Source organism: Scardinius erythrophthalmus (assembly GCF_964197995.2).
Source record: "Scardinius erythrophthalmus genome assembly, chromosome: 18".
Classification (NCBI taxonomy): domain Eukaryota; kingdom Metazoa; phylum Chordata; class Actinopteri; order Cypriniformes; family Leuciscidae; genus Scardinius; species Scardinius erythrophthalmus.
Genome location: NC_138238.1, coordinates 34714632 through 34740034, shown reverse-complemented (window position 1 = coordinate 34740034; position 25403 = coordinate 34714632). Strand labels below are relative to the sequence as shown.

General features: G+C 36.7%; 1 protein-coding gene across 4 annotated transcripts in view; it reads left to right on the top strand.

Annotated features, from left to right (window-relative positions):
- arhgap27 (Rho GTPase activating protein 27) overlaps positions 1–25403 on the top strand; it is a 39006-nt gene that overhangs the window by 8719 nt on the left and 4884 nt on the right. The window contains exons 3-13 of one of the 4 annotated variants that reach the window (XM_081393601.1): positions 13697–13747; positions 18230–18697; positions 20106–20312; positions 20472–20552; positions 22111–22218; positions 22810–22881; positions 24164–24231; positions 24350–24437; positions 24519–24620; positions 24718–24816; positions 24913–25015. In XM_081393601.1, the coding sequence (XP_081249727.1) occupies positions 13697–13747; positions 18230–18697; positions 20106–20312; positions 20472–20552; positions 22111–22218; positions 22810–22881; positions 24164–24231; positions 24350–24437; positions 24519–24620; positions 24718–24816; positions 24913–25015 (1447 nt within the window). Of the gene's footprint in view, positions 1–13696; positions 13748–18229; positions 18698–20105; positions 20313–20471; positions 20553–22110; positions 22219–22809; positions 22882–24154; positions 24232–24349; positions 24438–24518; positions 24621–24717; positions 24817–24912; positions 25016–25403 lie in introns of all 4 variants that reach the window. The other 3 variants (XM_081393600.1, XM_081393603.1, XM_081393602.1) reach the window with 3 other exon arrangements.

Below are 25403 nucleotides of genomic sequence, written 5' to 3'. Positions count from 1 at the left end.
TATTATTATTATTTTTAATTCATGAGCCCTCATAATCTTTGTTCAAAATAACTTCCCCTCCCTCTTGCAGCAACATCTCTTCTCTTCTCTGATGACATGATTACTGGCACGAGGGCGGGGCAACCAATAGCAAACCACAATGATCCAATCAATTCCCCATGGAAAAAATCAAGCCCCGCCCTACAATCTTTCTCGTTTAAGAAGCCGCTTCACTCGGATGTACTCCGCAATAGAGAATAAAAGACTATCGCAACTTTCGTTTCATGACGACTTTAAAATATGTTAAAAAAATAAATATTAAACACATGATTTTAAGAATGGCAAAAGTCATGTGATTAACTGTTAATTATTCTGTTGTTGCTGAGCTGTGTCCGCCTGAAGTGTTTGTCTTTTGGCTTTTGCGAGTCTGTGCTGATGTGCTCATTAATGTCTTTGCGCTTCATTTAGTAATTAGGACGGCACTTTATAGGTGGGGCGTCTAATTTTAGCGCAGTGGTGAAGCCCATATCTCTAATGATGCAAATTTCCTTAACATTTACTATCAAAACAAATGTTCGGCTATTTCCCTCTTCTGGTAACTCATTACATTATATACAACCTTACAGATTATAGACTTTGGATCAATATTTGTTTGTTCTTGACCAAATAAATCCGGGACATATCGTTAAGCGTTTGAATTTGAGTGTATGTGCCGATTGTAACGTTTTCAGCTCCATTCAGCGTGTTGGATCTCCTTGCGTGATCGTGACTATTCTGCCTTGCTCTGTTAAATGAAATGTGGGAAGTTCCTTTTCCACCAGATTGTTTTGATACCACAGGCAAAGATCTTGTTTGTCTGATGGTCTGCATGCTAGTAGCTGCCTTGAAATGTCAAGCAATGTCAGCAGTGTGAAATGGTATACTCCATTTAAAACTATTTTATTATACATTTTTTGTAATATTATATTCTGTGGAATTATTATAGTTAGTATTTGTACTATTTGTACCAAAAAAAAAAAAAAAAATCACACTACAAAAATCGTGCTGGGCAACGATTAATCGCGATTAATCACATCCAAAATAAAAGTTTGTGTTTACAAAATATAAGTGTGTGTACTGTGTATTATTATTTTGTATATATAAATACAAACACATATGCATGTATATATTTAAGAAATATTTGCATACTGTAGGCTATATATTTATACATTTATATTATATATAAATAACACATACCGGTATTTATTAAATATATACATGCATGGGTGTGTACTTCTATACAAAATAATTATACACAGTACTGTACACACACATATATTATGTAACACAAACTTTTATTTTGGATGTGATTAATTGTGATTTATCGTTGCCCAGCAGTTTATATTACATTACATGATTAAATGCTAACAACTTCTCTGACAAAAAACACACCTAAACTTCCCCATCAGGTATAGTGAGAAGAAAGCACTCAAGAGCTCTCAGTTCTCTCTGTACTTTCTGTGGGATTTCAGGTGTGAATAGAGGAAGTTTTGGTCTTTGCTATTAGAGAATTAAATCCAATATGCAGTACAGAAGTGCAGTGTTATTCTTATTCTGTGTCGTGCCTTCAAATTCATTTACTAGACTTTGAAATTTAGGTACTGTAGACCATTTTATGTCTTCTTCTTATAGTGATCACTCTGACTTGTAAATTGTAAACTAAAGCAATGTCAAAAAACAATATCCTCATGATCATGTGTAGCATGTGCACCAGAAACAATTGCCCAAGTAACGGGAGTTGCCTGTGTTTTTATTTCCCAGGAGCCTTAAAAAGAACATGTGTGTTACATATAATCAGCCCTATGTTGTTCAAAATTATTGCTGCGTCCAAAATCTCATACCACATTTGGTTTTAAACTTACTTTGTGACCATTAAAAAGTAGGCCTATGTTCTATATAGTATGAATAGTAGTATGGCTGAAATTCAGACATACTACATCCACCATGTTGTCATCACATGGTCATCACAAGACCTACAGTGTCAGTTGCATCACTTCACTTCCATTCACAACCCCACCCTCATCCGGAATGCAGAATCCCTGACAACATTCAAAAGACAACTTAAAACTCATCTCTTCCGTGAGCATTTAACCTCTAAAAAAAAAAAAAAATTCCTTTCCTTTTCCGTTGATCCTCTCTTGTCTGGCTTTTGCTACTCTGAGCAATGCCTGCACTTTGTATTTTGAGCACTTCTTCTTGCATTGCTTTTGCCTCTTCACGATGACTCCCTTAATTTAGTCCTAAATTTAGGATAAAAGCGTTTGCTAAATGACTAAATGTAAAGGTAACTCTTCTCCCTTGGCCTCATGGGATGGTAAAGTGCCAACCGAATGTGAACTTCAGAATCTCGCTGGAATGAATGAATGAATTCGGACATATTATACTCTGCTCACATACTGTTTTTCACCTACTATATAGTATGGAAGTAGGCATATTCGAATGCAGCAGATGATTTTCTTTCTGCTGTGGAACACAAAAGAACATATGAAGAATTTTTTAGTCAATACAAATACAATAATAGTCAATGGGGAGCAAAAGTTTCAGGAAATAAAAGTGCAGAAGTAATCCAAGGTTATTCATTCTCAAATCAAATTGAAAACAGTGATCAACTCATGTATACAGAGGCCAAATCAATAATATCAAACTTCATTGGCTGTTTTGTGTCACGTGACTTAAAGGGATAGTTCACCCAAAAATGAAAATTCTGTCAGTAATTACTCACCCTCATGTTGTTCCAACCCCGTAAGACCTTTGTTCATCTTCGGAACACAAATTAAGATATTTTTGATGAAATCTGAGAGTTGTCTCACTCCTCCATAGGCTTCTAAGGGACTGAAACTTGCTGGCCCAGAAAATGTATTAAAGGTCCCATGACATGAAATTTTCACTTTCTGGGTTTTTTTTAACATTAATATGACTTCCCCTAGCCTGTGTATGGTCCCCAAGTTTCTAGAAATTTTAATCGGTGTAAATCGAGCTTTTGCTATCTTTCTCTGCCTTTGAGAAAATGGACGCTCAACCGCGCTGATCTTGAATCTCCTCCTTATGACGTTATAAGGAGGAATGTTACCTCCCCTTTCTCTGCTTTGCCTACCCAGAGAATATTTTCCACCCATGAGAAAATGAGCTAGGAAGTAGGAACGCGCGCGCGCGATTTTAGTTTGTCCACGAGAGATATAATGGCTTTTGAGCGAGCGAAGCATAATAATTGCTCAATAATTGGATGTACAAATGAACACCGAAGGGTTAATACAGAGCTGGGCTTGCTGAACGTCTGAAACTAAAGTCTGGATCATTACCAACTCTCTTTGGCTCAGCTAACGTTACACACCTCGGACAAGTAAGTCAACTAATAATACAAGTTGTTGCTTTACTGTTTATGGTTACCTAGCTTGTTACACGTAGAATGTGGCTGTAACATTAGCTATGCAGTTACTTGCGCTAATGTAAAGTTAGATAGCATCAAGTATGTGTGTGAATACACACACTGTAACGCGAGTGTTGTACACTTCTTTGTTATTTGGATAGCGTTTTCCTGTTGGTTATACGGCGTGCGCGATATCCGCATTTCAAGATCGCAGAGCTTGATGTAATTGTAATAAGATAAATTACAGATGTTACAGATCTCTCGTGAAAAGGCAACAGTAGGTTAGCGTTAGCTACATGATAATAACTAAACCATCCGAATAAAGTCCAGACATAATATTTTAAACTAACCATTCGGAAATGTCCTGCTGGAGCCGCTGAGTTGCAACTTCTTCATCCGTTGCTTCTCCATCTGGATCAGATTCTGGGTCAAACTGAAATGCTTGAACGACTGCGTGTCTCCGTGCCATTGCAATATATCCAATGTAAACATGCATGGTCTACCGTTGCCGCAGATGGTCAAGGCCACACCCACCCTCCACCTTACGCCGCCTTTCTGCTCCTCATTAATATTTAAAGCTACAGACACCGAAACGGCCCGTCTGAAGGAAGCTCATTCTGGGACTGGCTTATAGTGGCTATAATTCTGCACCGAGACTGAATTTTTGGAAAGAGATTTCAGATACAGTACTAGGGACCACTAAGGCCTATATTAAAGCCTACAAAAAGTAGCATGTCATGGGACCTTTAAAGACATCGTTAATATAGTCCAAGTGACTCCAGTTACTCAATCTTAAGTTTATAAAGCGACGAGAATACTTTTTGTGCGCAAAAACAAACAAAAATTATGACTTTATTTCACTTTTCATTTCCTTCTCTCTGGGCCTCGGGTCTTTTCACGTTGTGTTTAAGCGTAGCGCGTCTGTGTTGCACGTCACCACGTATCACACATGACCCGCGTCGGCCAATAGTGAGCCTCCGTGGTGACGTGCAACACAGACGCGCTACGCTTAAATTCTAATCTATAGACTAGTTTATAGGCTAGTCTTACTCAGCAAAATTTGATTGGCTAAAATTAGTGTCCCTTGTGAATTATATAAAATTATTATTTTCAAAATAATTTCCTCTAATCTTCATGGATAAGTCATGGAAATGTGTTGGTCAAAGGATTGGGAAGCTATTTTAAGGTTTAATGTTGAATTTAGTCACTTCACTCATATTATGTAATATTAAGAGTATACTCATATACACTCCCCTCTCAGAACAGGATGTGAAACCTTTTCTCAAGACCTTTGTAGCACATTTTTAGTGTAGACATGCTACCGTTTGGGCTTAAGATTCTCATCTAACCAATAATAAAACCAATTAAAAAAAACCCTGCATTGAAGGAGGGACCAAAATATCACAAAGACTTACCAATAAACCACATGGAAACCAGCCAAAACACAACTGCATTGCAACAGCTTACCAACAGGTTTTTTAATGATCAAACACACTTGTTCATAATTCTTGAAAGCGCTGATGCTTCTTGAAACCGTGTTGAAGTTGGACGTATTTAGGGTTGTTGCATTTACTTACAGTATGTGAACGTTATCTCTTTGAGAGAGGAGGAAGTGAAGTACCTGAGTGTGAATGATGGGCAGATAATGGCTGCAGTGTGCTAGGAGCTCTCACAAGCCCAGACTTTTAGTATTCAATGAGGTAATCCAGGATTCCAGGCCATGATTGGTGATGTAACAGAGAGGGGGAGCTGCTGGGTCCCTTGAATGGCCCTTCTGTGTGTGTGTGTGTGTGTGTGTGTGTGTGTGAGAGAGAGAGAGAGAGGTAGGAGTTCAAGCTGCTGATTCTGCAACCTCAATTTCATTGGTCGATAAGTAATTTGGTTAAGTAATCAGCAGCATGATGTCCCATCTATGCACCCTACAATCACTTCTTTCTGAATTCATTATCGCTGTAAATTCCTTGGCTATCAGTATGTTAAACAGAAGTAACGTTTGTTTCTGACATCCTGCTTCACACATAAATAGTCTCAGTGTCATTTAGAATCAGATGGTGTTATGAATAATAGATATTCATTAATGATAGTCTGAAGAAAGGTATATAAAACAAATTACGTTTCCAAATATAAAATGGTAAAACACGAGCAAAGGAGGCCCACAGATGGTATATTATTTTTGACGGTCATCATAACATTCTTGTTTGAAACTATGCTTCCTTCATGTGCTGTTGGAAGTTTCCTACTTCCCACTTCTGAAGTCGTAATTACAAGTTGCATATAAGTGCTTTATTTTGAAGGAAAGAATAGGAATTATTGAGGACACCGGTTTCATTCTTGCCTATTTCTTTTGGAAATTTTATTAAAGCTGAAATGTATTGAGATATTTAGTCACTATTTAATGGAATTTGAATGAAATGTAGTGTTCATTCATTGGCAACCATATAAACTTGACCTTACCTATTGTGAACATTCACCACGCTATTTAGATTATTCTGGAATTTTGGTCAAATACTGTAAATGTTTTTTCGCTGTGCAAAATACATAACATATGCATCAAGTGGTTATTTATATACATAAATATACATGACTGTAACTGCAACTGCAAGAGAAAGCAATGTAGATGTTGTGGAAAAAATTAATAAAACTTATGAGTCACACAGCGATAGTTTTCTCCTCTGCATGTTTATGGCTTGCCCAACTTTAGGCATCAAAATGATCTTTGAGTTTCCCAATCGTAAATACGGCTTGAGAAGCTGTTCCTTTCCAATTTTCCACTACAAAACTCATATTTACAATAATTCTGATAGCAAGTGAAGGCAGCATTAAAGTCAGGCTGACTCAGTGAGACACATGGTTTACTTTGCCTTGCCCAATGGGACATTGCCACAGAAACTATTAGTCATAAATGTTCATAATTACACAGAGTATTACACCTGTCCATTTCATATTTCTATGTGCAGTCATCGCTGTAATGACTGTCTGAACAGGTTTCCTAATTTTTTTTGGTCAAACCAATAGATAGTTCCACCCCCAAACTCACACCATTGGTTGAGGAATGTTGGCTGTATCTGGCTGGTCGGGATGCTCATGTTTTCATAGCACCACAGTAGATTTATTTGAACTCATCATACAAATTACAGACATAATCTAAAGCCCTATTCACACTGGATTAGTATTATCTGGGGACCTCGTGTGATTTAGAAATTACCCACCCACATCTGAATTTTGTGTGGCGCATTCGCACGGGATAAGCGAAGCCTGTGATTTTGCTCGAATTTACTGACTTATCTCACGAATATGATGTCAATAGGCTATTGCTTGGAAATGTATTGTCGTTATTATAGGTCTAGCTGTATGATATATCATAAACAGAAAAATGTACCTTACCGCATGCTGCTACAGTATACATGTCATCCATCTCCAGCTAATCATTCTTTTTGTTTTTGCGCTTCTGATGGTTTTCAGCTTTCTCTTTCGGCAAATTGTATAGTTATATCGAATGGTGTATAGCGATATGACCCAGCACCCAAAATACTATCAAAACACTCCAACGCAGCCTCCATTCTTCGCGAAAGATGGATAAAAAAGCGCACAGGAAACAAAAACCTTGAAAAAAATAGAAACGACCCTGCCAAGTCACAGAGATGCCGATGTTCGGACCTCGGTGTTCGGCGAATACGGTAGGTCATTTGCGGGGGAATTTTTACTTTACAAATTATAGACATGGCCGATTCGCACAGGATTTAGGCTAGATCACAGACAACCTCCGCAATTATTACAAATCACTAGAGGTCACCAGGTAATAGGCTACTTATCCCATGCGAATAGGGCTTTAGTTCCCACTGCTAATCTGGGATAGGATAAAATGTTTGAATGTTGAAACAATGACACACATGACATTTTTGATTTCCATTAAACCACGAACTGCATCAAAAATGCATAGATAAGAAAAGACAAACTTTTCTCTCAAACAGACCGAATTATCCTGTTCCTTTTTTTTCTGATAAATTTTATGCAGACTTTGACTTAAACCAGGAAAACCTTACCTATTGCTCTTACACCATAAAATGATCATACTTTTAACAGTATAAGATTTTAAAAATGTTACGGGATAAAGCTGTTAATTAGTAAGATCTACATTTTTTGAAGTGAAAAAAGTATATAAATTTTTTTTCATTTAAATGATCATAATTCTTAGGTTTTTATTTATCATCAGTTTTATGTAACACCTTATGTTGTTATATCAATGTTTATTGCAATATTTTAGTGTCGTGTGTTACCTTGATGGTTTTGTATTTGTGTGTGACACCGTGCAGCTTCCACATATTAGTATTTACCTCAGCTTGAGGATTCTAGATGTGGCTTTCTCTTTAACACCTGTGTTTTTATGGTGGTTGTCAGAATATTATAAGTGTACAAAACAGATGTTGGTACTTTAGTTGGTATTAGTATCAATTAATGAAGTTCAATCCGTAAAACTTTTGACTACTTTCTTTTTTCCACTGTAAAGTTTTTTTTTTTACACTATAGTTTCGTCTACACCCTGCTTTTAACTGCGTATAGTATCTGTGGTAATCTCATATGTGTTAGAGCACCTGAAAAACTGTGTGTGTGTGTGTGTGTGTGTGTGTGTGTGTGTGTGTGTGTGTGTGTGTGTGTGTGTGTGTGTGTGTGTGTGTGTGTGTGTGTGTGTGTGTGTTTAAACAAACTAGTCTAAATAAGGACTAGACTGTTCCCATTCTTCTGAATGGCCTGTGCTCAATCATAATGGATTTCATACCATTGATATTTTAGTAGCAGCTGTCAATCAAATGCAAAGTTTCCCTCAGGAAAAAAAAAAAATGAAATTGCAGAGTGCTATAAATAGCATGGGACATTGCGTTACACATTAACTGCTCATTTTGGTGTCTAATCGGCTAATACAGTATGTTCTAAAGGAAAGTTCAGGAGGAACTTCATTTCACTTGGGCTTTCACTGAGGTCAAATATCTTATAAGCATGATTTACGTCATTTTAAACTTTCTTGTCGTTTTTTCTGTTTAGTTATCCAACTCCCGGGTCATATAGCTGTAGGCGGCCATGTTAAAGATTTGAATAACAAAACTTTTGTGAATAGTGATCCCTAACACAGGCTTGTGGATTTTTAGTTTAGGCTTGTTCCAGGAACTTTTTATGTCTGGTCTGCCTCACTTTCATTACACACATCATTAGAAGGAGGAAAAAGAGTGTAGAGGCTTATCATGATATCCATACATTAGGATCTCTCTATTTCTCTCAACCACAGGCAGGGAAATCAGCATTATTTTAAAATTTGCAAACGCAGATTCTATTTCAGACAAGGAAGCTGTCTTGTTTGTCAGACTGCTTGGATGAACAATTGTTGTGTAATTCCCCTGATCCTAAACATATTTCCTGCTTTAACATTCACAGTCGAATTGCTGATCAGAATTCACAACAAAACACTGCGGCTTTGTCTTCTGATCTTTATCGTGCTACCACATCATGGCATGTAAAATACATGTTTTTATACCTGTCTATCAGCTTCCTGAGGCTTGTAAATGTTGAGCTACACTTGTTATCTCTATTTAATGTTAAAATCAGCATTAAATAAAAATTCACTGTCTCTATTTTCTAAATGCATGTTATGGATCTGATTGTGAATGATACATTCTGATGAATATGACTTCTCAAGTCATTTAGTCCCCTTAAACCCCATCCCCTCCACAATCAAGGAAGAAACGTTCCACAGCGACTTTAATATTTACTCTAAAAGCCATTTGATTGTATAGGGAAAAAAATAACATCTTGAGATCTTTTTAGTGTCTCAGCTGATCCTCCTAGACAGAAATGAGAAGTTAATTTAGTAATTTCACACAAATTTCAGAAGCGATCTCAACATGCGTCCAGATTAAAGGCCCGTTCATACCAAGGATGATAACTATAGTGATAGCGATAAAGATATAGTTCTAAAAATCATTAAAAGATTAACAGAGTTCACGCCACAACTATAACGATAACGGCACAGAGAAACTATATCGTTGGAATCACTTTCAGGATGTTTTATTTCCAGCTGATGGACGATAAAAACATTGACAGCCAATCAGAATCCATCCTGCTTTAAAGAGCTCGAGCATTTAAAGCGACAAGATGACAAAACTGCAGCGTGCGCTTTGAACGATATCGTCCGCTGGTGTGGATGCTATAATATAGTTATCATTCTTGGTGTGACCAGGCCTTAAGGCTATATACAGACCATTTTTAATTGCTAGAAGTAAAAAAAAGAAGTACAAAAAAGTTAACTGAAGTAATAAAAAATATTAAAAAAAAAACTTAAACTTAATTTATTTTAGTTAGTTTTCATTTCTTATTTTCATTTAGTTTAACTTGATGTACTAAAAGTAAAAATAAAAAGCCTAATTAGATAAACAAATAAAATGTACTAAAACTAAACTAAAAAAAGAATAATTCAAAATATAAATCAAAACTGAAATAGTTATCTCAATGATACTAAAATAACACTACAATACAAGTCTGCAATCAAAACTCAGAGATCTCAGGATCTCAACGTTTCTCATCATATGATGCAAGAACAAATCTGAGCTATGCTTTTCATTTTATGACTATAAACTAGTGAAGAATTGTGTCTGGAGAAAGTTGACTTGACACAAATTGACATTGTTACCCCATTTGAAAGAGGATATTCAACAAGAAAAATATCAGTGTGAGACTTGAATTTATCCACTGAGAATTTAATGTAATATGAAAAGTGGATGCTGCATACCAGAATAGAGCCAGTTTGATCAAACAATGCCTGAATGGCTATTTGGCCACTTATTAACATAATAGCCCGTGTGGCCAAAGGGAATTAATTGGAAAAGGAACATTGTTTCAAGTGAATATACGTTTGAAGAAAGCAAAACAAAGACTTAATTTCTTAGGAATAATATGCACCAATGAACCATGAACAATAACAAGTTTTTCTCTGTTGTTTAGGCTACTGAGAAATGCAAGCATACTTTTTAATTGCCTGTCAGAGGTGTTACATCAAAATGTGAGGAAACTGAGGAAATGTGCTCAAGTCAGTGGCTTTGACTGGTGTAGGTTCTGTTTCGATGGACAAAAAGAGGAACTTAACTTTTTCATGTTTGTAAAAGTATATTTAATGCTTCATCTGTTACCTAAAATCTAGCAGTTACACACCTTTTCAGTGTCAACACTTCTCTCTTTGCAGATATTTGTCATATATTCAGTTTCATACGTTATCTACATATGTTCATCCTTTATTCACAGCACTCTTCATACCTGCCTCTGTCTCTCTCTCGCTCTCTCTCTCTCCATCTGTCCGTTCTATTCATTTGCCCCCTCCCCCTTTCACTCTCGCAGAGTAGCGCTTCAAGACAGATGTTCATTAGTTGTGCCATCGACTGCAGACGCAGAGGGTGTGTGTCTGTATGAGTGTGTGTGAGAGAGAGTGAGTACGGCTCAGCCTGTTTACCATGATGCTCGCTATTGGATAGCTTGGAGTTTGACTGTTGTGTGATCAGATGTATGGCTGTTGCTGACTGATCGAAAACAAAGACATGATGGATTATTACTCTGAGATCCGGTCCAACCACCGGCCCAGAAGCGCAATGCCCCTCTCTCTGAACACGCAGGTACGTCCACAACCCCTTCAGACTGGGTTTCTGGGCACGGAAGTGCTGTCACTTGTTGTCATTTTGATACGAGTTGGTGTGTAAAAAGTTATACATTGGCTTGAGTGTTCAATATATAACACATTGTGTGGTGTTTATACATGAGCATTGTGCATTAAAATGTCAGCAATGTTGTGCATTAGTTGGACTTTACGTGCATGCGTGTTTCTGTAGTTCTCAGCTAGGATGTGGTTTCTTCCTGTTGAGACACTCCCTGGTGCTGATATATCAAAAACACTTGTTAGACATCATCGGGGTCAAGTGTTTGTCACTGTAAAGTAGTCCAACTCTGTTGTAAAGTTGTCCAACTGAAAAGCTGCAAGACACTGACCTTTAGCATCAGAAAAAGGAAGTTTTGTTTAATTGTTCAGTCTGCATCATTGCAAGCTTTCATAAATGTTGTGTGTGATGAACTACAGACTGTGTGTGCCAATGCCTTTATAGGCTTCTCCCTAAACATCCCTTGCTTCTATCTCTTTTGCTCTCAGTTAGCCTACTTTTACAATGACTTATACAGGTTGTATGGCTGTCTCTGTTGGCCAGCGCATTCAGATCATCTAAATTTATCTCACAAAAAGGATGGCATACATTTAAGGCTGGGGATTTCATCACTCCCTTTGCTTTAAGATGTTTTAAAGGGATAGTTCATCCAAAAATGAAAATCATGTCATCATTTTCTTTCTCCCTTTTCATTACAAACCTGCATGACACAAAAGGAAAAATGTTGAAGAATGTACTTGCGAAGTGTCATAAAAGTTGCAAAAGTAAAAGTCCAAATTACTTGTGCACTATATTACTTATATTCTTAGGTTGATTGATAGCTTCATGAGAAATTTAAGTTGCTACTGAATGTCACATGACTGTATGTTATAAGTTTGAATATGCAGAAGCTCATATGAGATTTGACCGCTACAGCAGAGGGAAAGCAAAGTTGTCAATTCTTTTTTTCTTATGGAATATTGCAGTATTTCTTATATATGATTTGTTTATGCACATCATTATTAGTTTTTAAATTCCTAATGTCCTCATAATCTTTCATCAATATTTTGAACTTTTCCTCGCAGCGACCTTTCCTTCTTTGATGACGTGTGCGGGACAATAATCTCTCCCCTCCAGCAAACGACCACGATTCAATTATTCAATCAATTCCTAGTGAATGAAATTTATTGAATCAGTATCATTCTAATATGCTGATTTGGTGCTGAATTAATGGCTCTTATTATCAATTAACAGTTTATGTTGCTGAATAATATTTTTGTGGATTTTCAGGATTCTTTTATGAACAGAAAGTTCAAAAGAACATAATTTATTTGAAAAATAAATATTGTGTAACTATGTCTTTACTGTCACTTTTGATCAATTTAATGTGCCCTTCCTGAAAAAAAGTATTGATTTATTTGCTTAATTTTTTTTATCTTACTTTTGAATGGTAGTGTATCACAGTTTCCACTAAAAATGTGGCAAAAAACAGTTTTCAACATTGATAATAATAAGAAATGTTTCTTGTTTAGCAAATCAGCATATTAGAATGATTTCTGAAGGATCATGTGACACTGAAGACTGGAGTAATGATGCTGAAAATTCAATTTTGACATTGCAGGAATAAATTTCATTTTAAAATATATTAAAATAGAAACCGTTTTTTTTTTTAATTGTAATAATATTTCACAATATTACTTTTTTTTTTTACTGTATTTTTGATCAAATAAATACAGCCTTGGTGAGAGGTGTCACAGTTTGTGTTGTAGAACACACACAAACATGATGATGAGTCCAAAAGGCAGTATTTAATAAATCCACTAAGAGAACAGCGTACAGCACATCTAACATACACGAGACCCGACAGCAATGAACAGAAACAGAGGAACTTAAGTATACATGCAAACAAGGATAATTAATGACACACACCTGAACCGATTGACGAAATCAAATGAACAACCATGACAACAAACTCAACAGGGGAAAAGTGCAAACAAAAACAAAGTCCAAACCGAGTGAGACTGACAATTTTAATTTTATTCCAAACTTTCGACCGGAAGAGTATCTCATAATAGAGAAGTAAATATGATCGCAATTTGCTTTAATGCCAACTTCATTAATAATGAAGAGAGTTACATTTCAGTCTGCTCATCACACAAAGCTGTTAATAACTTAGAATATTGCATTTTTGACCTCGACAGCCCAGATCCCCATTCACTTTCACAACGTGGAATAGATTGACCAGAACTTCAACATTTCTCCTTTTTTATTTCACAGAAGAAAGTCAAATGTTTATGTTTGGGTGGGTAAATAATCTTCTGACAGAAGTTTAATTGTTAAGTGAACTATCCTTGTCTTTATCACTCAATTCTCATTGCCCCAAATAATCTCAAGTCAGTGTTGTTTGTGGTGGACGTATTTGTGCGGCTGGTATTTGTGATCATTATAACAATAAACCTGTTTCCTCTCAGAAGTGCATGTAGGCAGTTGTGGCTGACACACACTTGGGTAAATATAGACCCAGGAAATGACATGCCGGCTGACTTGCTTTTATTTCCGTTGTTGTGCTTCGATTGCTACTCTTGCTCTTCTATTTCATTTTCGTCTTTTCTCTGTCTTTTTGTCTCTTTCCCTCTCACAGACATTTTTCAGGAGAGGTGTGTCCTCGTACAGGCCTCTCTCGAGGCTACAGGTGAGCTCAGTACTGAATATAGTCATATATTCCAGAGCCATCTTCACTCCACATGCATGCCCAGGGAACTTCATGTGTTCTTCTCATGCACTGGGTTGTGATTTTTTGTTGTTGTTGCAATCTCTGTTGAGCATTGGTGGATAAAGGATTTAAGATTTAACTTTAAGATTTAGTCATTTTCATAGCTTATTTCTCATACTTACAGTTAAGCATTTGAACAAACCCCTAACCCTATTTAGTAAGCTTCTGCATGCGTCTCTTCCAGCACTACTTGTGCTACATATATTGCCTTTGATATATATTGCTACATATTTGTACCCTGGAAATCCAGAGTTCTCGCGAGAGCACAAGTTGAATTTGCTCAGCGAGTTTACTCTGGCGTCGAGTAATGATGCTCATTAAATATGCCCTTGTATCCGAGCTGCACCAATCACATCGGGTTATCTGATATAGGCGGGCCAGAGGCGAGCTAAACAGAAGACGACAGCGCTGTGATGTCGATGTCATTAGTAAACATTGCAAGATGGCTATGGATGAACACCAGTTGTTTGAAATGGCTTGGGCCGCTACAATGAACGAGTTAGACTTGCCTTTTTTTTTCTAAAAAAGGAACAGAAGACGGTGCTCGAATCGTTCCTTTGCAAGAAGGGCATTTTTGCTGTTTTGCCGACCGGATACGGCAAGTTAGCTCCGCTGGTAGCTAAGCGTATGGGGTTTATTGTTGTGATTGGTCGTAGTGTTATCCAATTGCGTGGAGTGAGATTTTCAAATGCATGCTTGGTGCCGCCCCTCGAGCTGGCCGATTTTCATTAGTCGACGCCAGACCATTAATCTTTCAGATTTAGGTCTGGATTTTTAGGCTAACATATTTGCCCATCAGCCTCTGTCCATCATCATGGCCTCCTAATCATCCTCATATATACTGATTAGCTTCATCACTCTGTCTCCTCTCCACCATTGAGCTGATGTGTGGTGGGCGTTCTGGCACACTATATGGCTGTCGTCCGTCACATCATCCAGGTGGATGATGGGATCCCCCCTTCCATGTAAAGCGATTAAAATGGAGAGAAAAGCGCTATATAAATGTAACAAATTATTATTGTATATGAATGACACCACAAATCATGTGTGCCATTTTCACCTGGCAGACGATAAAATGGGCTAAAATCTGAGACTTCTCTTGGAGACCAGAATATCAAAGAGACTTGATAGAGACTCGAGCCAGTAAGCAACCACCTAGCAACCACATAATAATGTGTTAAAAACCATTCCAAACACCTGAACAACCACATAGCAACACCCCGGAATTGCAACAGTGACCTTTGCACACACTTGTGAAAAAGAAGTGCTTAATATACTAAATGTGCACACTATTCCAGCAGATATCATAGTATTAATCAAATAAAAGGCCACTTAAAGGGATAATTCGCCCAAAATTTTTAATTCTGTCATAATTTACTCAAGCTCATGTTGTTTCAAATTTGTATAAATGTCTTTGTTCTGCTGTACACGAAGGAAGATATTTTGAAGAATTGACTTCCATAGTAGGAAAAAAATACTATAGTAGTCAATGGGGCCCAATTTGTAACATTTTTCCAAATATTTTCCTTTGCGTACAGCAGAACAAAGACATTTATACAGGTTTGAAACAACTTGAGGGTGAGTGAATGATAAGATGACAGAATTTAAATTTTTGGGTGAACTATCCCTTTAAGTCTACTTAAAGTTGGTACACATTCATGATTATGGGCGTAAAGTTCGGACTTGCGTCCTTGGTAGTTCCGGTGATTCTGCTAATGGAACAGCAGCGTTCTCGATAGCGTCACTTAGCTCACTCTGGCTACTCCGGTTATCTCTGTATGTATATTTTAGGCTACAAAAACACAACTGTCCACGCTTCTGAGAGCAACATTTACATGAGTATGCTAATATATGCTGTGCACTTTCGTCTCAATAACGAAATAAACAGAACAAAGTTGACAGCAGTGAGAAAACAGCAGTTAAGAAAGCGTCTGATCATGGAGATGTGGAATGTTTGCACCAGCTCTTTGATTCACCGGCATCATGTGGACAGATGAGGTTATTATAATTAAACTATCATAACAGTGTAATATTAAAGTATATTTGAGATTATACACTATGCAAGACTGTAGTTTGAATGAATCCCTTTTCTTTGCATTACACATTGACATTATAGTACAGAATACCTCTTCTGATTTTCTCTTCTGGTTTTCCTAGCAAAAACTTCCAGAGTCATAAAACTCAGTCTCAGGTTTTTATAGACAAACTAGGAAGTCGGGGAAGGTCTTGGTTTTTTTGGGGTTTTTTTTAAGTTTTTAAGTTTGTTACAAGCTGTTCACACATTGGCAATACAAAGTGATTATTACATGAACATTCTTACATCAAGCCCCTTTAAGTAGACTTTTTTTTTTGCACTTTGTAATAGTTTCACAGTTTTACTGTAAAGTATATTTTAAATCATGTGTAAATCAATAGTCCTTTGTCGTGCTTTAAAGAAGCACACTTATTTTGATGTGTTGACTAACTATACTTGATTATAATTTTAAGTATTTGATAAATTAAAGTTATCTGATAATACATTTAAAGTTAACATTATTTTAAGTGCATCTTCATCATCACAAATGTACAATTACAAATATATTTAAATACATGAAATGCAAGTTTCATTAGAAATGACATTAAAGTATATGGTAAATGCTTGTCAGTACATTCAGCAGTACACCATATTTCAAAGACAATAGCAAGTAATTATAAAAATACATATAAAGACATACGGGTCTAAAATGCACAGCTAATTGCTTTTAATCTAAATTTAACTGTAATAGTTTTTCATTTAATTGCAATTAACATTCAATAAAACATTACATTCAGTACGCACTTAAGTGTATTATATCTGTAATAAGTACCCGTTTTGTATGGCAGCACGCTATAACCAACCGTTGGTCTAAAACTACCTCAATGTTCATCACAGCAGCAGCACTGCATCAAAGCAAACACTGACAATCAAAAACTAGATTAAAAGGCCCCTGTCGCTGATATATAGTCTCAGTCTCTGGGATGAAACATGCTCTATTCTTTAATCAGGACCATGTGAGGTTTATCCTGTGGGGCTTTGGCCATCTAAATAGGACAAGCAATAAAGATGAAAGTCTGTTTGTGGTTTTCTTCTTTACGGCTGACAACTCTTGTTCTGTTTCCTGAGATCAGCGCGCTCAGGAAGTGCTCTTTTACTGTAATTGGCACATAAGGCCAAAAGTTGAAATCACTTTATTATTTTGAGCATCAATGCATTTCCAGAATGCAGTCGACAGTAGCGTGGGTGTTACTCAGGTTAGGGAGCTTTTTGTTTTGTTTTTCTTTCCGGTGATGTGGAGAGTCCCTCCGAGCTGAGCTTCATGTTGGTACATGGTACGTTTTGCATAATTGTGGGAGGAGGGTGTGAAAGCAGACGCTCCATCCAGTGTATGTTTTGCCCTTTGAGTAAACATTTGTGACATCACACAATTACCTGTTTACATAAGGTCAGTATCACTGTAAAAGGTCCAGTGAATCAAGTTACGCATGCATGTCTTCAGCCAAATGCACAATATTTATATCATATTTCATGATCTCTGTTATTACACAATATTTCATGATATCTTTAGCTTCTGGGCAGTTGACATTTCATTTTACTATCCTTAGCAAAAGATGTTTTCTCTTCTATGCATTCATCGTTCGGCTGGATAACAAAGAACAAACATTATTTGTAAATAAAATTTAAATGATCTATTCTAGATTATATTATAATATTTCTCACTTTATACACTGGGGTTAAACAATATTTATGCTGTCAACTTATCAAAAAGTAAACATTTTCCATATAATATTTTAATAATTTGTTTTGGCTTTTGTACAATGACAGTATAAAACCAATTATAGCAAAAACTATATCATAGTTTTTGTTAATATTTTGAATTGGATTTTATTTTAATATTTTCATTTAAATTTTAGTTACAATTGTTTGTAATTTTGTTGTGCAATTTATTTTCTTTTTATTAGTTATTGTTTTTTAAAATATGTATAGTTTTTGTAAAGTGAGTTTATTTGGTATATATGTTGGTTACAGTTTTATTTCAAGTAATGAAAATGTTTTTTTATGGTTTTAGTTAACAACAATAAACCTGATTGAATTATTATTTAAACAGCTTTGTTTATTTAATTATTTAAACAACATGTTGTCTTTAATATTCCACATACTATTTTTTACACAGTATAAATGGGTCTTTATACATGTAAATATTGCTTCGGATGGGGTTCCTCTCAAAGAGATCATCATATTTGAGAGTCTTTGATATCAAGTCTGAAAGCCCCTGCCTTGCAGTATATGCGTTTTAAGCTAAACGTTTTGGTCAACTGCCATTCTAATCTCTTCATCCTGGCTTTATTTTAATATCAGCAATGCTCCTCATTTTTGTCCATCAGGTAGAGGATGACAGCGCTCTCACAGCGGTGTATGTAAACATCCCACGTGTGCGTCGGACTACCATTGACACCTCCAGTCCCATTACTCCTCCATTACAGGACTTCCCGGACCCTCCCGATAACCTCCTTTTGGACTCGGCGGGATGGGAGGTCCATACTGACGAACAGAGCGGGCAAGAGTACTACTTCCATCCCTCCACGGGCCGGAGCACCTGGGATTTTCCCCTCAGCTACATGGATTCGTCAGTGGCGACGGAAGAGGCCCGTTCTCCTCCCTCTTTCCCCCAGTCTCCCATCAGCTCGCCCGCAGGCCCTTCTCCTCGGAGATGGAGCTCAGACTGGGAGAAGGTGCTGGATGACAATACTGGCAGACATTACTTCTTTAACTCCGTCTCGGGTCAGAGCTCATGGGATCCCCCGGAGGACATCAGCTCACCAGAGAACATAAAAATTCTGGAAGATTTCCCGGTATGGAGGTTTTTCTGCTGATTTAAACGAATGATACTTTGAGATGTGCTATGGTACTAAATGATTACCATATTCATATATTATGGTACTGATGTACATTTTCAGTACAATTTTCAGTTTTAAATTAGTTATCACAAGGGTTCTCAACCATTTTGACTCCAAGCCCGCAACAATATTTGAAGGCCCCATGACTTTTTTTTTTTTTATTACAATTTCTACCCCATGAAGTATTTTATAGCTTGGCATTACTAAAAAATATATATATATTCATTAAAAAATGCACATGAAGTTTACAAGGTATATATAATTTTTATATATTACTTTTTAAATAAGGTCTATATCACTGTAAAAAGTCATCTAAATTAAGTTACTTGGGACATGTCCCAAGCTGATCTCAAGGATCGGTATCAAGGTCGATTAATTTTTTATTTTTTTTTACTGATCTGCTATCGTAGCCCGATCCTTTATTTTACGTCAGCTGTCACGCAGGTGTCATACCAGTAGGTGGCGGTATGCACCTTCAAGTGGGTTTGCCAACCCATTAAAAGGAAAAGATCAAATGTGAGTGCGTGACACACATCAATGACCCTGTCCCAAATGGCACACTTCATATGCACTTTTGATCTTGTGGAGTTACAATGGCTGCCGCGTGCACGTGTCCGTTAAGTCTAAGAGACCGTAGGGTGTTCGATTTGTCATTTTAGGTTTCAGAAGGCCCCTTTGCGGTCAATATGAAACACTGAAGCGAGCTCCACAGCAGACTTCTTCCCAACAGTCAAAGTGGCAATACGTCACAAAAGTGCCATCTCAGAGGAAGACTGCGAGCGTTTAGGGTACCATTTGGCAAAGGGCCAATGAGGTCTGTTCTAGCGCCTCACGCGCATTCGAGTTTCCATGTTAGCATTTTTGATGTGCACTTTTGTAATGAATCAATTGAAAGTCATTTATTTACTGTTTACTGACAGACTGGCATTCTGACTCTTCATGAGCTTCATGCTGTCTAACCTTATCTCCACTTTTTTCTCTTTTTTTAAAACAGACATTCTTTTATCATTTAATTTTTTCTTGTTAAATTGTTTAGGGTTGGTATGCATTTAAGGGTTAATCCTTATCCAATAAACATGAACAACAGAAAATATCATAATGCCTTTGAATATTGTTGTGGAGAAAGTATATGCTGTGGAGCCTAAAATATATATTGACCAGAGTTGCATTCAAAAAAAATTGTCAAATAAAACTTAAGTTTGTCATTTCTGTGCCAAACGGAACTGCAAAAATAATGCATTGCATAAATCTGATAATCATATTTTCTCAAAACCTTTTCTGTCAAAATAATTGGTTAATTTCTACCATTATTTCCTTAGTTTGATTAATGTTTATACTGCCTTCTTTGCTTCCCAAAATGTAGCTTCCGCTTCCTGAGGAAGACTACCCAGCATCGCCAGAACTGGAGGAATCGTCTCCTCTCTCTATACAAGCACAATATTCTTTGATTAATTTGAAGAAGGTCTTCATTCCCAGGGTAAGTCTGGATCAAAGCACCCCACCAGGATGGACCCTCAACGTTGACCCTGAAGGAACTTGGGTCTTCACGAGCCACTTCACGCAGGAACAGGTACAGGACTCTTGACACTGACCTTGGCGTGTCCTTGTTTTGGGCTGGCTTACTTAAAATATTTGGGCTGATTACTTGCTATTATTAGTGAGATGTATGATAGTATGACTGTAGGCTAGTTTTGTAATTTGGTGAACTAATGAAGTGTCTTGTTGACAGTGGATTAAGTCGCTAGATGATCGAGGGCGGACATACTACTACCTAAGAGACGGCAGCAAGTCCCAGTGGAGCTTACCTGAGGTGGGATACAGTGGAAACTTTTGGATGGGTCTCCTAAAGGCCTGTTCACACCAAGAACTATATTCAAATCCAAACCAGCCGACTATAACTTTGTGCCGTCTCCCGACAATTTCTCTCTGTAAAATATTTTAGAGCATGGCATAACTATAAATATGCTTATTCATAAATTGTATAAAAATGCCTAGGACTTTAAATATTTAATTTATCTCCATGACTTTTCCAGCTCTGGAAATCATACTTTTAAAATTTGGCTTTCTTTTGTATCTAAACTTTCCGTGATGAGAATCCTGGTTTTTCTTCTTCTTCAAAATAAATAAATAAATAAAAATAATCACTTGTTAAGGGGGTAAATTAAGCTACAGTAAGACATATATTGTTTTTTTTAGATGTTTTGTCTTATTTTAAATCATTTTAAGTTATCTTAAGACCCCCTTAAAGGAGAACTCCGGTCAATTTTAACATTGAGCTCATTTTTTTGTACATTTGGAGTGCTGTCAATACAGAGAACAACGACAAAAATCGGTGTTGCCTACACCGAGTTATTCTATTTTTAAAATTTGCACCCTGTTGACTTCAATGGGGCAAGTACTAAACCTGCTTTTAGGCTCTTAACATCCTTGATGTGTCATTACAAGTGCACAGAAAATGTGAGTGATTCCTTCAGAGTGATCACGGGTGAATCTGACTGCAGTAGATGTGAAAGATATGTATAAAAATGATGTTATTTAAGCCAGCGCAAATACCTGTGTTTACATCCTGTTTTTCGGTTGAAGTCCAAAGTAGTTGATTGCCGAGTTCACGCGCATTGGTTTAGTACCTATGATCACGCGCGTGAACTCGGCAATCGACTACTTTGGACTTCAACCGAAAAACAGGATGTAAACACAGGTATTTGCGCTGGCTGAAATAACATCATTTTTATACATATCTTTCACATCTACTGCAGTCAGATTCACTCGTGTTCACTCTGAAGGAATCACTCACATTAGCTGGGCACTTGTAATGACACATCAAGGATGTTAAGAGGCTAAAAGCAGGTTTAGTACTTGCCCCATTAAAGTCAACAGGGTGCAAATTTTAAAAATAGAATAACTCGGTGTAGGCAACACCGATTTTTGTCCTCTGTATTGACAGCACTCCAAATGTACAAAAAAATGAGCTCAATGTTAAAATTGACCGGAGTTCTCCTTTAAGAACCACTGTCCTAAACTATGACTTACTTTCATGTCATTCCGACATAATTTTCTATACACAGTGAAAACACAAAATGATACATTTAGCAGAATGTCCTTGCTGCTATTTTCCTTAAATCAAGTGGCTGGTGATTTACTTTGAAACCCTTTTCACTCAGAAATTGCTAGTAAATTTCACAAATACCTACAAAGAAATGCCAAAAATAACGCATTGAAGAAGTAGAAAGATAGAAATGTTTTTTCTTCTTGTAAAACGTACTTCAATAATCGTTGTTTTATTAACAGTGTACTTGCAATTTCAAATAAGTACAAAAACGTATCATAAAGGCATAATTTCTTAAACAAATTCTCTCTCACACTTTTAGTACTCTGGAAATCCAGGACAGTATGGAGTGGGAAATGGAGCCTCGGGAGAGCACGACTCAATGGGATCGACACAAAGCTGGAGACACAATACAGGATACCAGGAAGATGTATGTACTCACAGAGGTTTCCATCCAAAGTTGCGAATTTAACTAATGCCCAAAATTTTATAAAACTTTTGTGAATAAAGCACATCCATTCCATGTGTTCTAGAGAATTCTGGGTAATTGGAGTAAAATACCTGTAATAAAAATGTACTATCAAACTTTATCCAGCAGTTCACCCGCACTCATAAACAAACACTTCCACAGAGCGATGCCCTGACGCATGTGACACACAGCTGATCCTTCATGTGTGTCCTTAGTGACCATGTTTCCTAAATAGGCTCTAGAATGCACCTGAGACTCAGTTTGTTATAGTGTTGCTCTATTTAAATCCTTCCCACCTACCCAGTCCTTCCTATCATTCAGTAGTATATCCAAACATTTTATTCTGTTTTCACTGAACTGATCCATGGAAATGAATTCAGTTACTAAAACACTGATACTGGACTGACACTATACTAGTGGTGTTTACCAAAGCATGTAATGGAAAAATACTGAAAATTGTATATTTCCCGAGAGTTAAATGGTTTTGTCTCTCTTTTTTGAGCTTTGAAGGCATGCAGAGTGTGATTTACACATGTGATTTTGTCTTAACAGAAGAGTCATTCATCATACCCTCTGAATAGATCAGACAGTGACGCCTCCAGCTCTCCTGAGATGCCACATAATGTAAGATTCCAGTTCAGACGTTTATGCATAAGGCAAAATCCAGTTGATCTAAATTTTACAATAAACTACATGAATGAAGTCTTCAAACATAATTCATGTGATTATTATGTGCTCATTATTAGCTGTATAAAGGTGTTGGATAAATGACACTGGAAATGTTTACTATACAGTTCCACAGTAAATGCTGGATAAAAGTAGGTTAGGACTAGTGGAGAGATGTCTGATCAAAAGTGTTAGATTTATGACTAGAAGAGTGACCCAGTGTAATATTGTTTTGCCACACTGTCCTCTGGTGGTTCCTAGTGGAACTTAGAGCCTGATTGCTGCCTTCCACTCAGACAAAAAAATACCAAATGTGTCATGATTTAGATGCAAATTCATGGCTGTGCCTTGAGTTTTTGGACATTTACCCTGGTAGTACCATGCGCACCATTTAAATATCTTAGAGGACCATTGATTTACATGGTTTTACCATCTGATACATCACTGTACCGTGGTACTGCCACAGTAAGGCTTTTATTATTCATACATGTAGGCATGTAATATTGGATTGTTTGTTTTATACAACATTTTTGATGCTAAATTCTGATTGGATGAGCCGATTTTGATTGTATTCTAAGCATACATACACTATACTAGCATAAGGGTTTTGTATAAGGCAAATCTCAACAGCTTGATTTGCTTGTATCGTACCAAAATGTAAACTATATTATCGCCCAGCTCAAATCTGCTAAATGCGACTATTAGGCAAGAAGGTATTATAAATATTTTAATATTTACAAGATTTTCTGTAAAGCTGCTTTGAAACAATGTGTGTTGTGAAAAGTGCAATACAAATTAAATTTACTTGACTATTATTAATGACAAATTTAACAGATTATTGAAAATTGCAGTATATTATATTGATGTTTCGTCCATTTTATAAAAGCAATAGGACATTCAAGTTACAGTGATTTTACCATGGTTAAAGGAGTTTTAGCTCAAGCGCTTCTTACCTGTGTGGATAACAATAGGCTGCTTGTGACTTATTTTATTAAATAAGCATAATAAACAGTGCCATATTCTGAATGTTCTCTTAAATATGAAACCATTGCTATAAAAAATAGCTAAACAATCATCTACTTTTTCTGTTCTGCATTTTGAGGGGAAACTCAAAGGTTAACATTTACTTCACTTTCATATTGTCAGATATTATTCTGTACTATTATCCTGATATTATCCTGTTTTTTTGTTTGTTTGTTTTTCCAGAAAGGCTGTATTAACTCATTAATAGTTTTTTCAGGTTTCAAACTTGGAAAAGGCTGGAATCCTGAACAAAACAAAGGTGTCTGAAAACGGGAAGAAAATTAGGTAAAGTTTTCCATCATGAACTTAAATCAGTGGTGGTACTGCTTTGATAGCTATAACTGTATTGGTGAAAAATAACAATTGTATGTAAATGTATAACATTTTATCAATCCTCCCACAGGAAGAACTGGGGTCATTCCTGGACGGTTCTCCATGGAGGAATACTGACATTCCATAAGGACCCAAAGTCCACGCCAACCGGAGCATCGGTGAGAATCTAAATCCAAGAATTTGCATTATCAAGTATATCATTTTTGTTTTGTAATACTGAATGTATTTGTATTATGTAGAGCAAGACAAATCATATAGTCCCAGAATTCACAGTTGATCTGAAAGGGGCTACAATTGGCTGGGCAACCAAGGACAAATCAAGCAAGAAAAATGTTTTTGAGGTATGGCCGTTTCAACACTACCCAAGATTGTGCTGGATGATCATCTGCTTTACTAGTGTGTGTTGTTGATGCATTCCTTGTGTATTTGTTCATTCAGCTGAAGAGTCGGAATGGCGCGGAGTACTTGATCCAGTACGACACTGAGAGCATCATCACTGACTGGTATAAAGTCATCGTAGATACCATAAGCCAGCTGGTGAGCCTTGCATCGTGATCAATACCAAACACTCGGTTATGTTTTTCTCCATGAAATCTGCATAATCGCATCTGTCTTTGTGCTCTGGGCCGTCAGGACTTGGATCAGCACCACTCTGAAGAAGAGGAGGAAATCAATGAGAAGTCCTCAAACTTAGACAGAGAGGAAAAACCCTTTGACAAAAGAACTATGAGCAATGGTAGTGTGGCAAATGATTCTTAACCCTCAGATTTTCCTCTTTTAGGGGTCACACTAGACTATATACAATAAGCGTTGATACAAAAATACCTATAATTTTTTTTAATGAATTTAATGTACTATATTTTGGTTACATGATATTTACTCTTTAATCTTTGGTATCTTGAGAGGATTTCATGATACTAGACAATATTCACTAAATTAGGCAGCATTTATTTCTCTATAAAAACATTTTGATATGATTTTCAATTAATACAGTGTTAAAGTTATAAATAGAGTAATGCGTGGAAGTAAGATTGGTGCCATCTGGTGGGTGAAATTGTGTGTGTGTGTGTGTGTGTGTGTGTGTGTTGCAACTTGCATCTAACAAAAGTTTGTGTTTATATAAA